The following is a 14,232-nucleotide window of genomic DNA, read 5'->3' on the forward strand; positions in this document are numbered from 1 at the left end:
TGCTCTGCAAAACTGATAATTTCTGAAGCCAAGATGGGAATGGAAATTAATTTGTCATTTAATTTTTAATAAGTTAAAGACATCTCGGTGACACAACCAATCAGTCTGCACGTGCATGCCAGAGGAGGCCTTGAGGAATCCTCAGATGGAAATGAAATACAGCATCAAATGCTGTGTCTGCTTGAGCTGAAGCACATAAAAGATTGAGCTGTTTAGAAGGGGAAAGGGAGAACGTGGGCGTCCCTCTGCATCTTGGGATGCAGAGCAAGTCTTTGTCAGCCACAGCCCGAGACAGCCAGGGGTACATCCCACCTGGAGTCGCCTTTATACTGAACGGGATCTGCTGGATGTGGGCCTGGCTTCAGGGCTGGACACTACCCAGATCCATGCCTGAGGCATGGTGGTGCCTGAGGGTGGATCCCTTGCTAGTTGTCTTTGCTATGCTCCTAATCTAAATGGCTTTCTTTTCCTTGTGGCTAACCTTCCCATCCCAGCATGGCTACTCATGGCTCCTCATCCTTGAAAGATGTCCATCTCTCAAAGGACTTGGCTACCAAAAAACACTTCAGAGTGTTTTTCATCATGATCCTAAAGCCATACCAAAGAACTGACCAACACCAGTGTACCCTAGCTCCACCAGCTTGCCATGGAGCATATCCACTTGATGTCTCTGCTCTCCAGGTCTGGGAACCTTGAACAAGCACCTCAGAGCAGTCCATTGAGTCCCACCGACCCCTACCCCGAGCTCCATCGACAGCTTCTCCCATGCTTTTCTTTCCTTTCCAGTGACCTCAGTGTTTCTAAACCTCTGACTTTACTGCCCCCATGTAGTTTTTCGAGCTAACTCCTACTTCATACTTTTCCTAGTGAACGATACTAATGTTCAGTTTTTGGACCAAGACGATGACGATGACCCCGACACAGAACTGTACCTCACGCAGCCGTTTGCATGTGGGACAGCATTCGCCGTCAGTGTCCTGGATTCACTCATGAGCGCAGTAAGTGGGGGACACAGGGATGTGGGGATGGCGTGCCTCCAGTGCATAAGGGGCATGGGCTGGAGCTTGGGCTACACTGGAGAGCAGAGCCATGCAAACGCGCCATCTGGTAGGAGGTGCTGTTGTTGATCTAACTAGTACACAGATAAACACCTGATTATAAATTCTTGAAAGTACAAGGGAGCTTGTGAGTAAATATAGGTGAGCACTTGACCCAGTCTCAAAACTAGAGAAAGAATTCTCCAAAGAAACAGTATCTATTTTATGTCAAGATCTGAACAATGGAGAAGGGAGCTTTTGTGGGAAAGAGTACCCCCCAAAGAAGGACAGCAAAGGGAAAGACCTGCTAGGGAGAAGGGTACCTGCCAGGCTCAAAGGAGATAGGGAAGGCCTGGGTATCAGGACCTGAGGGAGCGAAAGTGGAGGAAAGGCAGAGCTGGACCCATAGGACCTCAAAACCCATCTTCATGTTTTTGGTCTTTTTCTTGACAGCAGTGAAGAGGCGCTGAAGGGTTTTAAGGTGGCAAGTGATGTGATCAGGTTTATGTTTTGTGGGATTGCCCAGGCAGGTGTGTGGAGGGTGGCTTAGGAGGCAAGATGGCCACAGGAAGTCTAAGTAAGGGGCTGTCCTGCCCTGTGGAGTAGGATAGAGCCCGCAGAGCTGGAGGGAGGTGGATGCGTCTGAGTGGTGTTTGCCAGCAAAAGCTGTAGGACTTGGAAACAGACTGAATATGAGCAAAAGGCAGAAGAGCACAGAGTGTCAGAATGCCAAGGGGGACTCCTAGGTCACTGTCAGTCATGGAGATGGGGTCCTGGCAGAGGAGTGGTGTGAGGCCAGGCCTGGCCGGGACTCTGGCACAGTGTAGGAGTGGACCGGTGGCAGAGAGAGGATGGTGGGCTGGCCCAGGGATCCAGAGCATCTCCAGTTGCTTTTGTAACTTGATATGCATCAAACGATCAAGGCATTTGTGTTTTCACTTGTGAGACCAGAATCAAATGACAAAAAGGCCCCATCTTGAGACTTCCCTCGTGGTCCAGTGGCTTCGACTCTGGCCTCCCAATGCTGGGGGGGCCTAGGTTCGATTCCTGGTCAGGGGACTAGCTCCCTCATGTCACAGCTCAGAGTTCTCATGCAGCAACTAAAGATCCCGCATATCACAATTAAGACCCAGCATATCTAAAAAAAAAAAAAAAAAATTAGGTACCATCTTAAAGAAGCAGTCTTGAACTACAAAAAGCAAAGCAGACTAGAATGGGGATTATAAAGTGTTCCCACTGAGTGGCTTTGTTTATTATATAGAAAAATCTTCTTTTTGGAATTTTCAACTTTACCATTTGTAAAAATATAGACATAGGCTAGATAATAACTGACCTTTGGAGAATCCACCCACATACACAAAAAAGAGTTTTATTGAACTCATTAAAACCGTAAACATAGCCCAGAGAGTTTTTATATACATACATTTCTTTAAGTGCCTAAGAAGGCTATTCTCCTGCATGTGTTAAACAACTGATGTGCTAATTATGCATTATTCTCATCTATTCATTAAAGCTAATCCCAGAAGGACCTCTATTTGAGGAAAGAAAAGTTATAAAGCTTTTTAAGACTAATTTAAGTTATTCTATATTCCTGAATGTGGTCCAACTACGAGCATATCTTAGTGAAAAATCAGAATTATGCATTTAAAAATAAACATGAAACAACATTCATCTGAATTAAGGTCGACTGGGCTTCATGCCATCTCACCACTTGCCAAGCCAAGGAGGAGAGCGAGCAAGAGATCCCTAGAGAGGGCCGTCTTGGTTTCCCAGGGCTCATGACCTTTCTGATGGTGTGAGGATACTGAGCCTCATCTTTCTACCTGCCAGTGATGTTGGGCCCCATTTGGGCCAACTCCCCAGGCTGGCCAGAGGGCCTGATGGAAGCAGCAGGATATGCTCATTACGGTGCCGGATTCTCTGTAGTAGGCCATGCAGTCTCCAAATCCAGTTACCAAACAGATTTTGGTAACTCCTCAGAAGTTTCATTTTACTTCTGATCCTAATCAGACAGATTTCAGAAGACTGTTTTCACAAGAAGACAATGAAACTGTTTATAATAGATTTTATTCAGAACTATAAAATACTTGATCCAAATTTTTTAAAAAATCCGAATTTACAAAATTGTTCCTATAGATCATGTCTATGCAGGATATTCCAGGTGAGACTGGCTACATAATTTGAAAGTCTACTTTTCCATAAGTTACTGCTGCTGCTGCTGCTAAGTCACTTCAGTCATGTTCGACTCTGTGCGACCCCATAGACGGCAGGCCCCAGGCTCCTGCGTCCCTGGGATTCTCCAGGCAAGAACACTGGAGTGGGTTGCCATTTCCTTCTCCACCATAAGTTACTAAGAATTTCAAAATGATGACAGCAGAGCGCTGAACCAAATGAGGGGCTCTTCTGAGCATGCACTTTGGGTGACAATGCAGGCCACACACTCAGCAAACCAGCCCTGGTTGCAAGGAATGAAAGGACTCAAGAACTTCACCTCCACACAGTCAAGGGGACACATGGTGGCCATGGGGTAGGAGTGGGGGTGCGCCTAGATTTGAGCTGCATTACTCTCTCTACGGCAGCACTAGTGAGTCAGTTCTTGGAAACTCAGCTGAGAAATCAAAGTGTGAAATTAAAAAAAAAAAATCTGTCTCTAAACTCCTTTGAAATGCAAACTGAAATGTTTGGCAGAGCATGGCTAAGGTGTGTATGAATACAACAGCCTGCTAGCAAAGTAGCACTTCTGAATTCCAGCCTGGGAAGAAGGGGTGTCGGGAATCTAGTAACGCCATTGTAATGATCAGCAGCAGCATTATTTATTGAACGTCCAGAACTGTACAAAGCCCTTCATTATTATTATTTTGGACAATATTATTTTAGGCAGTAATGTGAGTCAACCTGGTTTAAGTGTTGAGGCAACACCTATTTAACTGATCTACTGTTGTGACTTCTCAAATCATAAAACAGAATGCCTGTCCACTTATTCCAGGCTTTGTTTTCATTGTCTGGGATAAGCAAGTTCCACAGTGAGGTCTCAAATTCGATCTGGTTCAACAGACCCAATTGGATCTAGACCTTCTGATAACAGATTACTTTTGATTTCTTAGCCTTCTACCACAATTGTAATTTATGAAAAAACAGGAGATTATCTAGTACCAAGGCAGTAACTGGAATGTAAATTGAGAAAGTGAGAATCCAAACAGCAGGAGTCAGAGGTAAGCTTCCATCTCAGGCACTTGCTCATGAGCAGCATCACAATATCCGCACACACATCTCTTTAGATGTCTATGATCTCCTTTTTCTAGCACTGCTCCCCAAATTGCCATTTAATAATGTGTCTAAACATTCCCTGAATATTGTCCTTCATAACTCAACTCCTGCTGCTTACTGCTTCATTTGTGAAAAAGAACAATGTTCTGATTCATCACATGCATTCCCAGAACAGATAGCGATGTTACCAACACATCCTCTTGGCTTTGTCCTGTGAACCCACAGCAGAAACACATGATGAGAAGCAAGAAGTATGCTTATGGATATACGCCTCTGAGAAGAAGATCACAAGAAATGTGTTTCTCAGAATCATCCAGTTTGTTGCTCATACTTATGTGAAAGATAAAGCCTCTCCGTGAAACTGGCACATGGGTATTTAGATTTCTTTTTCACACCGCCCCCACTTTCCCCTAGTCTCACCTCAATTTGAGTTACCTACCCTAGAAACAAAAAAATTAGTCAGGGCCTCAGGAGTCAGACTGCTTGCATGTGGATCCCAGCACTGCCACTTACTGTTTGCATAGCCTTAACCTCTTTGTGCCTTATTTTTCTCATCTTTAAAATGGGACTGCTAATAGTACCTACCTCATAGGAGGGCTTCCCTTGTGGCTCAGCTGGTAAAAAAAAAATCTGCCTGCAATGTGGGAGACCTGGGTTCGATCCCTGGGTTGAGAAGATCCCCTGGAGAAGAGAAAGACTACCCACTCCAGTATTCTGGCCTGAAGAATTCCATGGAGTATGGTCCATGGGGTCGCATTCAGACACAACTGAGCGACTTTCACTCACTCACTCACCTCATAGGACTGTTGAGATGATTGAATGAGCTAAGGTTGTAAAGTGATTTGTTCATTGTTGTTCAGTCGCTCAGTCATGTCTGACTCTTTGTGACCCCATGGACTGCAGCATGCCAGGCTTCCCTGTCCTTCACCATCTCCTGGAGCTTGCTCAAACTCATGTCCATTGAGTTGGTGATGCCATTCAACTATCTCATCCTCTGTTGCCCCCTTTTCCTTTTGCCTTCCATCTTTCCCAACATCAGAGTCTTTTCAAATGAGTCAGCTCTTCACATCAGGTAGCCAAAGTACTGGAGCTTCAGTTTCACCATCAGTCCTTCCAATGAGTATTCAGGATTAATTTCCTTTAGGATTGACTGGTTTGATCTCCTTGGTATCCAAGGGACTCTCAAGAGTCTTCTTCAACACCACAGTTCAAAAGCATCAGTTCTTCAGTGCTCAACCTTCTTTATGGTCCAACTCTCAGATCCATACATGCCTACTGGAAAAACCGTATCTTTGACTAGACAGACTTTTGTTGGCAAAGTAATGTCTCTGCTTTTTAATAAGCTGTCTAGGTTTGTCATAGCTTTTCTTCCAAGGAGCAAGTGTCTTTTAATTTCATGGCTGCAATCACCATCTGCAGTGATTTTGGAGTCCCTCAAAATAAAGTCAGCTACTGATTCCATTGTTCCCCCATCTATTGGCCATGAAGTGATGGGACCAGATGCCATGATCTTAGTTTTTTGAATGTTGAGTTTTAAGCCAACTTTTTCAATCTCCTCTTTCACCTTCATCAAGAGCCTCTTCAGTTCCTCTTCACTTTCTGCCATAAGGGTGGTATCATGTGCATATCTGAAGTTATTGAAATTTCTCCTGGCAATCTTGATTCCAGCTTGTGCTTCATCCAGCCCAGTATTTTGCATGATGTACTCTGCATATAAGTTAAACAAGCAGGGTGACAATATATAGCCCTGATGTACTCCTTTCCCAATTTGGAACCAGTCCATTGTTCCATGTCTGGTTCTAACTGTTGCTTCTTGACTTGCACACAGGCTTCTCAGGAGACAAGTAAGGTGGTCTGGTATTCCCTCCTCTTGAAGAATTTTCCACAGTTTGTTGCGATCCACACAGTCAAAGATTTTAGTGCAGTGCTTGGCACATGGCAAGCTCCATATGCATTTAGTGTTATTAATCAATACATTTTGGGGCACTTACTAGAGCCTAGGCACTATTGTTCATGCTGAGGATCCAGTATTTGCTGGAAGAAGAAAGATGCGGTCCCGTGCCCTCTTGGGGTTTGAACTGTCATTTTAGGGGGTGGTCACTGCCTCAGGCCAGTAGCTGTGTCAGTGGGCACCTGGACTCTAGCAGATAGGGATAACTAGTTTGAAGAACACAAAATAGTTTGAATGGGTGTGGAGAACTACACTGAAAAACCAGAGGAGTACAGCTGAGGGTGAGGATCTTTAGCTTTGTGAGACAGAGAGCTGACCTCTCTGCTTGCCAGAAATAACTGAACTTATGTGGCTAAGATGGGAGAGTAGGACCTTCTGGAAGAGGGAACCACACGATTTACTTTGCTAACTGTACTTGCGTGAAGGGCTGAACCCTTGAGGTGCGTTATGGAAAAGCCTGAGTTCTCAGGCAGCCCAGTGCCCTGTGATGTCAGTTACATAAACAGATTCCTCCTCTGTGACTCTCCTCCTCGAACTCCATTCCAGAGTCACCATGTAGACTGTTCGCAAGGAGACAGGCAGCCCGTGATCCACCCTGTGGCAGGTGAGCCAGCACCACTGTGGGCATGATGGATGGACTCAGAACACACTGCCACTGTCATAATCAGGCCAGGCAGGGCTGGGGTAGGGGGAAAAAAAAAAAAAAAAACATCAAATAGTTCTCATCCCTCGTGAAAGAAAAATACTAAAAATAAAAATCTACACCATGAAAACTAGCAAATATAAAAAATGGCAGCTATGACATGGAAAATGACAATTTTAGAGCAATTATAAACGAAAGGCAAAGTGCCATTAAAGTTAAGGCAATGTTATTAAAAGATGTGTTAATTTTCAGTTAAATTTTCTATAAAAGACCAATTAGTTTAAAAGGCTTGACAGCATTAACTGTGAAACATAAGCTCTGGTAATTATACTTTGAAAAAATAAAAAAGAGAAGGATGCTGCAGCGTGTTGGAGACACGAGCGCAGAGGGACCTTCATGGAACGGGCTAGATGGCGCTGTGGGCTCAGATTTCCCTGTTGTAACTCACTGGTCCTTTCCCTAGCACTTCTGGGTTTACTCCCCAAAGTTCAGAAGCTAAGGGGCCACTCATGTGATCTGGGCCAGCTGATACTGGAGCTGAGAATGCAGAGAGAAAGCAGTGTTCTAAACTGGTTGCATTGTCAGCTGGTTGTTCTTTTTATAAGCTACCCTTTATTGAGTATTTGATGGGCTTCCCTGGTGGCGCAGTGGTAAAGAATCCGCCTGCAGATGCAGAAGACACAAAGGAGACTTGGGTTTGATCCCTGGGTCAAGAAGATGCCCTGGAGGAGGACATGGCACCCACTCCAGTATTCTTGCCTGGAAAATCCCATGGACAGAGCAGCCTGGCGGGCTGCGGTCCAGGGGGTTGCAAAGAGTCAGACATGACTGAGCACACTGAGCATTTGTTGTTCATTAAAATTACACAAAGTATCTCAGTTAACACTATCCAATAATCTGGGTTTATTTGTTTCTAATCCCTTTTATATGGATAAGGAATCCAAAACCCAGAAAAGTTAGGCAACTTTCCTATTGTCATAGCCATTGCAAGAGATTTTAAATAATAGCAACTAAATTCTGAAGTCTGTACACAGATCTAGGGGTGCCATGTTGCCATACTTAGGTGAAAGTCTGCCCAGACCAGACGTGGAATCCGGACTTTGGCACTGGGAAGAGGGACTCCCATATTATTCAGATTACACCCGTGTCTGGATCCCAGGCACTGAGCAGAACCCTGGAGAATTCTGTTCTCTTTAGCGCCCCCAAAAACATGTGACACAGGAACAGCCATTGCAAAGTCTTCTGCTGAAAATGAGGGCTTCCCTGATGGCTCAGTTAGTAAGGAATTGCCTGCAATGCAGGAGACCCAGGTTCGATTCCTGGGTTGGGAAGATCTGCTGGAGAAGGGAAAGGCTACCCACTCCAGTATTCCAGCCTGGAGAATTCCGTGGACATTGTATGGTCCATGGGGTCGCAAAGAGTCAGACCTGAATGCATTCCTGGAGACTAGTCCTGGCCCGGTTTGGAGATTCTGTGCCAGACTTTCTCACAAGGCTTCTAGCACAAATATAGTGAACAGGCCCATGCAGAGCACAGGAAAGACTAGGAGTACAAAAGCTTAGGAGGCAAAGGAACACACCTGTGTGTTACAGAATTCTGTTTCTTCCATCTGGTGTCTCTGTTACCCAGGGAAAGAATGGTGCCTTCTGGGTCAGATGAGCTGTGGAGAGGTTTGTTCTAGCTGCCACATCCTCCATAGTAATAGTCTTTGATAACTGGCATTTGAAGTCCTAGCACCTGGTTTGCCCTCGTGATGCTTAAACTGTCACTTCCTAAGCAGAAAGCACTGGATAGAATGCTTAATTGCAGACCTGTCTATGTTCTGTGACTGGTACCCCAGCCCCATAAAGAAATTTGCCCCCTAAAATAACTGGACATCCTTTATCAGGGGAAGCATTGTCTTTCCACCAAGTTACTCAGATCACAAAGAGACGTTGAAACGTGCTCAGAGCACACCTGTATGTGATGTCAGAGGACTTCTCTGCAGCTGAATACTGAGGCACCAAAATGGGAGCAACAGAGCTCTCTGACAGGCGTCATTATACTCCGTCACAGCAGAAACTGTTACCTATAGCTCTGCTCCTTGATGCCTGTATGAAAAAATCAAGGAGAGAGATCTGGGATACAGTGCCAGCTCAGGGGCCAGAGAATTGTGTTCAATGTTGTGAGTGGTTCTAGAATTGTGCAGGGACCTCTGAAACCCTCTGACCCACCCTGAAATTATACCCCTTGATGGGCAATTTTGAAAGTGACACACTTTTGGAATAGCATACAATTTCAGTCCAAACCAAGAGCCAGGGATTAGTAGGTGCTCAATAAATGTCAGTGACTGATTGATCAAAAAGATTAAGCTGTTTCAGCGTAACTGATTTTAGCACAGAAAGGGAAACACTTTAAGGTCAAATCGTAAAGATTTGACAAAACAATAACCTTTCATGTTGACCTCCCTGACTTATTGTTGCAAAGCAGAACTTAGAGTGTTCTTTGTTTAAGAACCATCGACTGTTTTCCTTAGAAAATGAATTCATGTTCCATGGGAAACTTTGGAAAGTGCAGATATATATAAAGAAGAAAATTTAAATAAATCATATTCCCAACACACAAAGATGAGCCTGGCTAGTATTTTGGTATATTTTCTTCCAGATGGTTAGATAAATATGGAATCATCCAGTTTTATATCTGGGTTGTTTTTTTTTTTTTTTGCTTTTCAGAGTTAGTATTTTTATCAGAGTATCTAATCATGTCATTTTCCTTGGAATCATTGTAATGGTCTCCATGTAGGACTTCCTGAGACTCAAACATATGGATGTCCCAGAATCTTGTTAAACATTATCTATTGTGGGACATTTCAGTTTTTAATCATTTTTATTATAAAAATAACTAACCCTGTGGTAAGTATTATTGTACATAAATCTTTGAGCAAGAAGAAACTTATTACTTTGAGGTAAACTTACTGGGTTTTAAACAAATATGAACGTATTTAAAACTCTTGGTATCTATTGCCAGATTATCCCCCAGAAACAATTGTACCATTGCACCACCATCAGTGGTGTGTGCATGCCATCTCTTGCACTTTGGTGAGCAGTGATTATCATCTTCCTTAGGGGGTCCTTCAATTGTATTGGTGGTAGTTCTGAAGTATCTATAATTTTAACTTGTGTCTGCTGCTACTGCTGCTAAGTCACTTCAGTCCTGTCCGACGCTGTGCGACCCCGTAGACGGCAGCCCACCAGGCTCCCCCATCCCTGGGATTCTCCAGGCAAGAACACTGGAGTGGGTTGCCATTTCCTTCTCCGATGCATGAAAGTGAAAAGTGAAAGTGAAGTCGCTCAGTCGTGTCCGACCCTCAGCTACCCCATGGACTGCAGCCTTCCTCCATCCATGGGACTTTCCAGGCAAGAGTACTGGAGTGGGGTGCCATTGCCTTCTCTATAACCATGTAAATGCATATGGTCTTTTGTGAATTTTTCTATAGATTTTATGCCTAAATTCTGCTTGCTGAACAAAAGAAGTCATCAAGTATCCTGTTAGTGTGTTAGTCACTCAGTCGTGTCCGACTCTTTGTGACCCCATGGACTGTAGCCCAGCAGGCTCCTCTGTCCATGGAATTTCCCTGAGATAGGTTAAATATTCAGCTATATTTTCACCAGGTTGTTTGTGGTTATATTTTCTGCCTTTAACTATTTTATAACATTTATCTCCCCCGCACCACAACTTTGTTGAGATATCATTGATTTATATCATTGAGTTATAACATTATAACATAAGTTTAAGGTGTACAATGATATATGTATATATTGTGAAATGATTACAACAGTAAAGTTAGTTAATACATCCATCACCTCCCAGTTACAATTTTTTCTTGCTGTTGCTGAGAACTGTAAAAATCTACTCTCTTAAGCAGTTTTCAAATACATAGTACAGTATTGTTAACTTTATACACTGTGTTATAGTGTGCCATATCTCCAGAATTTATTAATTATATCCTATGACCACTTTCACCCATTTCTCCCAGCCCCCACCTCCTGCCCCTGGCAACAACCAGTCTGTTCTCACTTTCTATAGGATCGGTTTTTTTTAGATTTCATATATAAGTAAGAGTATAAATTATATTTCTCTGACTTACTTCACTTAGCTTCATGCTCTCAGAATTCATCCATGTTGTTGCATAGGGCAAGATTTCCTCTGTTTACAGCTAAATATTCCATTGTGTATGTATCTGCCACATTTTATCAGTTCATCTCTCAGTGAGCACTTAGACTGTTTCCATGTCTTAGCTATTGTAAACAATGCCACAGTGAACATAGGGATGAAAAAGATATCTCTTTGAGATAGTTATTTCTTCTCCTGTGGATATATATCCAGAAGTGGAATTGCTTGGTCGTATGGTAGCTATATTTGTAATTTCTCAAGGAACCAGCATACTGTTCTCCATAGTGGCGGTATCAGCTTATATTCCCACTGGCACTTTACAAAGGTTTCCTTTTCTTCACAACCTCACCAACACTTATTTCTCATATTTTTGACAGTAGTCATTCTAACAGGTATGAGATGATGTCTTACCACAGTTTTGATTTGCATTTTCCTTATGACTAGTGATGTTGAACATCTTTTATAAAGTACCTGTTGGCTATTTGAATATCTTCTTTGGAAGAATGTCTATTCCATTCCTTTATCCATTTTTTAATCAAATTTTGGGATTTTTTTTTTCCAATGAGTTGTATAAATTCCATTTGCTTCCTCTCTTAGAAATTTAAGTAAATGTATTTTCATAGTAGGAAATATATAAAATGAATTATAGGAAAAAATGAAAATGGATCAGAATTCTGTTTGTTACCAGGAATTAATTTCCATGTAAAATTTTGGGGTACTAAATATTTAATATTTACATAATATTAAATATTTTTATATGACTATATATCTTTGGAGGTCTGCACTTTTAACATGAGTTTAACATGAGATCTTAGTGATTTTTGGATCCTGCTTTTTTTTAATATATTTTAATACTATGTCATGTAATTGTTACCATGCCATTAAATACTCTCTGAAAGCATAATATTAATATCTGTACAATGTAAGTCACATAAGTATATCATTATTATTTAATCACTTCCATATTGTTGAAAAAAATTTTCCAGATAGCAATTTCCCTTAAATCATTTGTTGAGTAAACGTCCCTTCTCCATGGTGTGTCGTGCTTTCCTTATTGTATTAAGAAATGGAACAGCATTTTTTATAAAGGGCCAGATGGTGAGCATTTTAGGCTTTTGAGAGCCATATAGACTCTGTTGACAATATTCAATTCTGCCATTATAGCACAAAAACTGTTAGTAAACAAGTGGGCATGTGTGCGTCTCAATAAAACTTTATTAAAAAAACAAAAACAGCTGGCAGTCTACATTTTTCCCATGGCCTTGATTTGCTAACTCCTGTATTAAGGTCATATAACTACTAGAGTATGGTTCTCAAAACTTTGAAAGACAGTTGCATAAACTGTTTCCAGAGGAAATTTAGCATAATTTTATCAAGTTTAAAAATGTATCAATTCACTAAATATCCTCTTGCTACTTCATTAATTGATGCTTTATTATTTCAACCTTCTATTTTTCTCAGATAAAAAAGAACAACCAAAAACAATTATTTTAAATGCTTAGAATTATTAGTTGACATTCTTTTCTATTCAATGATAAAAGCAGTTAAGGTTCTGAATTTGTCTCTGTAGCTTTGGCCTCAATCCATGACATTTTTGTGTGTTATTTTCAAATAGTCTTTAATTTTTTAATACTCTATATTCTTGAGTTTTATTTCCATCTTGACCTGTAATTATTTAGGATACTTTTAAAAAACTTTGAAGTATTGGGTTATTTACTTTTCTTTCTACTATTATGTTTATTTTTAAAATATAGGCCATACATCTTATATTTTAGTATGTATATTGAGATTTTATACTTTGGGCCATTGATCATGATTTGTTAGCATTACTTGGAAGCTAACTAAAAATGTTGTAAAGTTTAGCACAAATGTACTTAATGCCCATATTATATCCTTCATTTCCTTATACTTCTGGTCTGTTTGAGCTGTGAAAACAAGAAACACAATGATATTTCACATATCCCTTTTACATATGACTCTCAATCATATTTATTTCACTATAATGGTTAATTAGTTTTGTTGTCTATATTTTGGTTCTAATATTTTCTCCATAAATGTTATATATTTTTTGTAAATTTTAACTACATGAACATGTAGTTAATTTGATAATAAAAATTAAAAAATTTTTCCTTTAAATATACTTTCCTTTGCTCTGTGTGTGTGTGTGTGTGTGTTTTCCTGTCTCTGAAGATACCAGAGTTTGATTTTGATTTTAGTTTTTGAACAAGTTTGAGAACTTTGCCGTTTTATCAAATCATTTAGCTCATTTATGTTTAGTTATATAATCTATAATGCTAAAATTTGCATTATACTTTATGCTCTGATAATTGTGTCCTTTATTATCTATCCTTGGGCATTAGTCTATTTTTGTGTGCTTATTTTCTCTAATGATGTGTAAATTATACCTTCTGTTTTTAACTCTAGTTAGTGGATACCATATACTCTGTAAATGTACTTGAAGCTACATTTTATTTATATTATTATCTAGAAAATTTAGTAGCTCTTGATTTCTTCCTCTATATGATCAGGGAATTTACATGTGTCTTTACTTCCATCCTCCTTTCTCCTACCTCATTTTTCTGACTTTTAAAAATGATTTAATATTACTGATAGATAATTTTGTCATATTCTTTCTTTCAAGAATTACTTTTGACATTTACATTGTTTGATAATAATATATCCTTCAAGAATTCCATGTTTTAATATATTTCACCGGTATTTTTCAATAAAGTTTGCTCATTTTTGTCCATTTTAAAATTTGGGTTACTTTTCTTTATGTTGTTGAATTGTAATATTTTTAAATATATATTTGGATACTAGGTCCTTATGGGATATATGGTTTGCAAATATTTTCTCTCACTCTGTAGGATTTCTTTTCACTTTCTGGATAGTGTGATTTGTGCACAGACAGTTCTCACTGTGATGAAGTTTAATTTACCTATTTTTTTCTTTTGTTGCCTATGCTTTGGGTGTCATATTTAAGAATCAGTTTTCAAATCAAAAGCATAGTGCTTTACTTCTGTGTTTTCTTCTAAGTGTTTCATTGTTTTATCTTTTATATTCAGGTCTTTAATCCATTTTGAATTAACTTTTGCATAGGGTGTGAGGTAGGGATCCAAATTTATTCTTCTGAATGTGGATACCCAGCTGTGGTAGCAATATTTGATTAGGAGTCTATATTC

At 40.5% G+C, this 14,232-nt stretch overlaps 1 protein-coding gene across 7 annotated transcripts in view; it reads left to right on the top strand.

Annotated features, from left to right (window-relative positions):
• Nucleotides 1–14,232, top strand: part of KCNMA1 (potassium large conductance calcium-activated channel, subfamily M, alpha member 1) — a 772,904-nt gene that overhangs the window by 737,478 nt on the left and 21,194 nt on the right. For all 7 annotated transcript variants that reach the window (XM_010834186.1, XM_010834188.1, XM_010834189.1 and 4 more), the window contains one exon: nt 868–998. In XM_010834186.1, coding sequence (XP_010832488.1) covers nt 868–998 — 131 coding nt within the window. The remainder of the gene's footprint in view (nt 1–867; nt 999–14,232) is intronic.

Source organism: Bison bison, unplaced genomic scaffold (genome assembly GCF_000754665.1).
Source record: "Bison bison bison isolate TAMUID 2011002044 unplaced genomic scaffold, Bison_UMD1.0 scf7180017864029, whole genome shotgun sequence".
Lineage (NCBI taxonomy): Eukaryota > Metazoa > Chordata > Mammalia > Artiodactyla > Bovidae > Bison > Bison bison.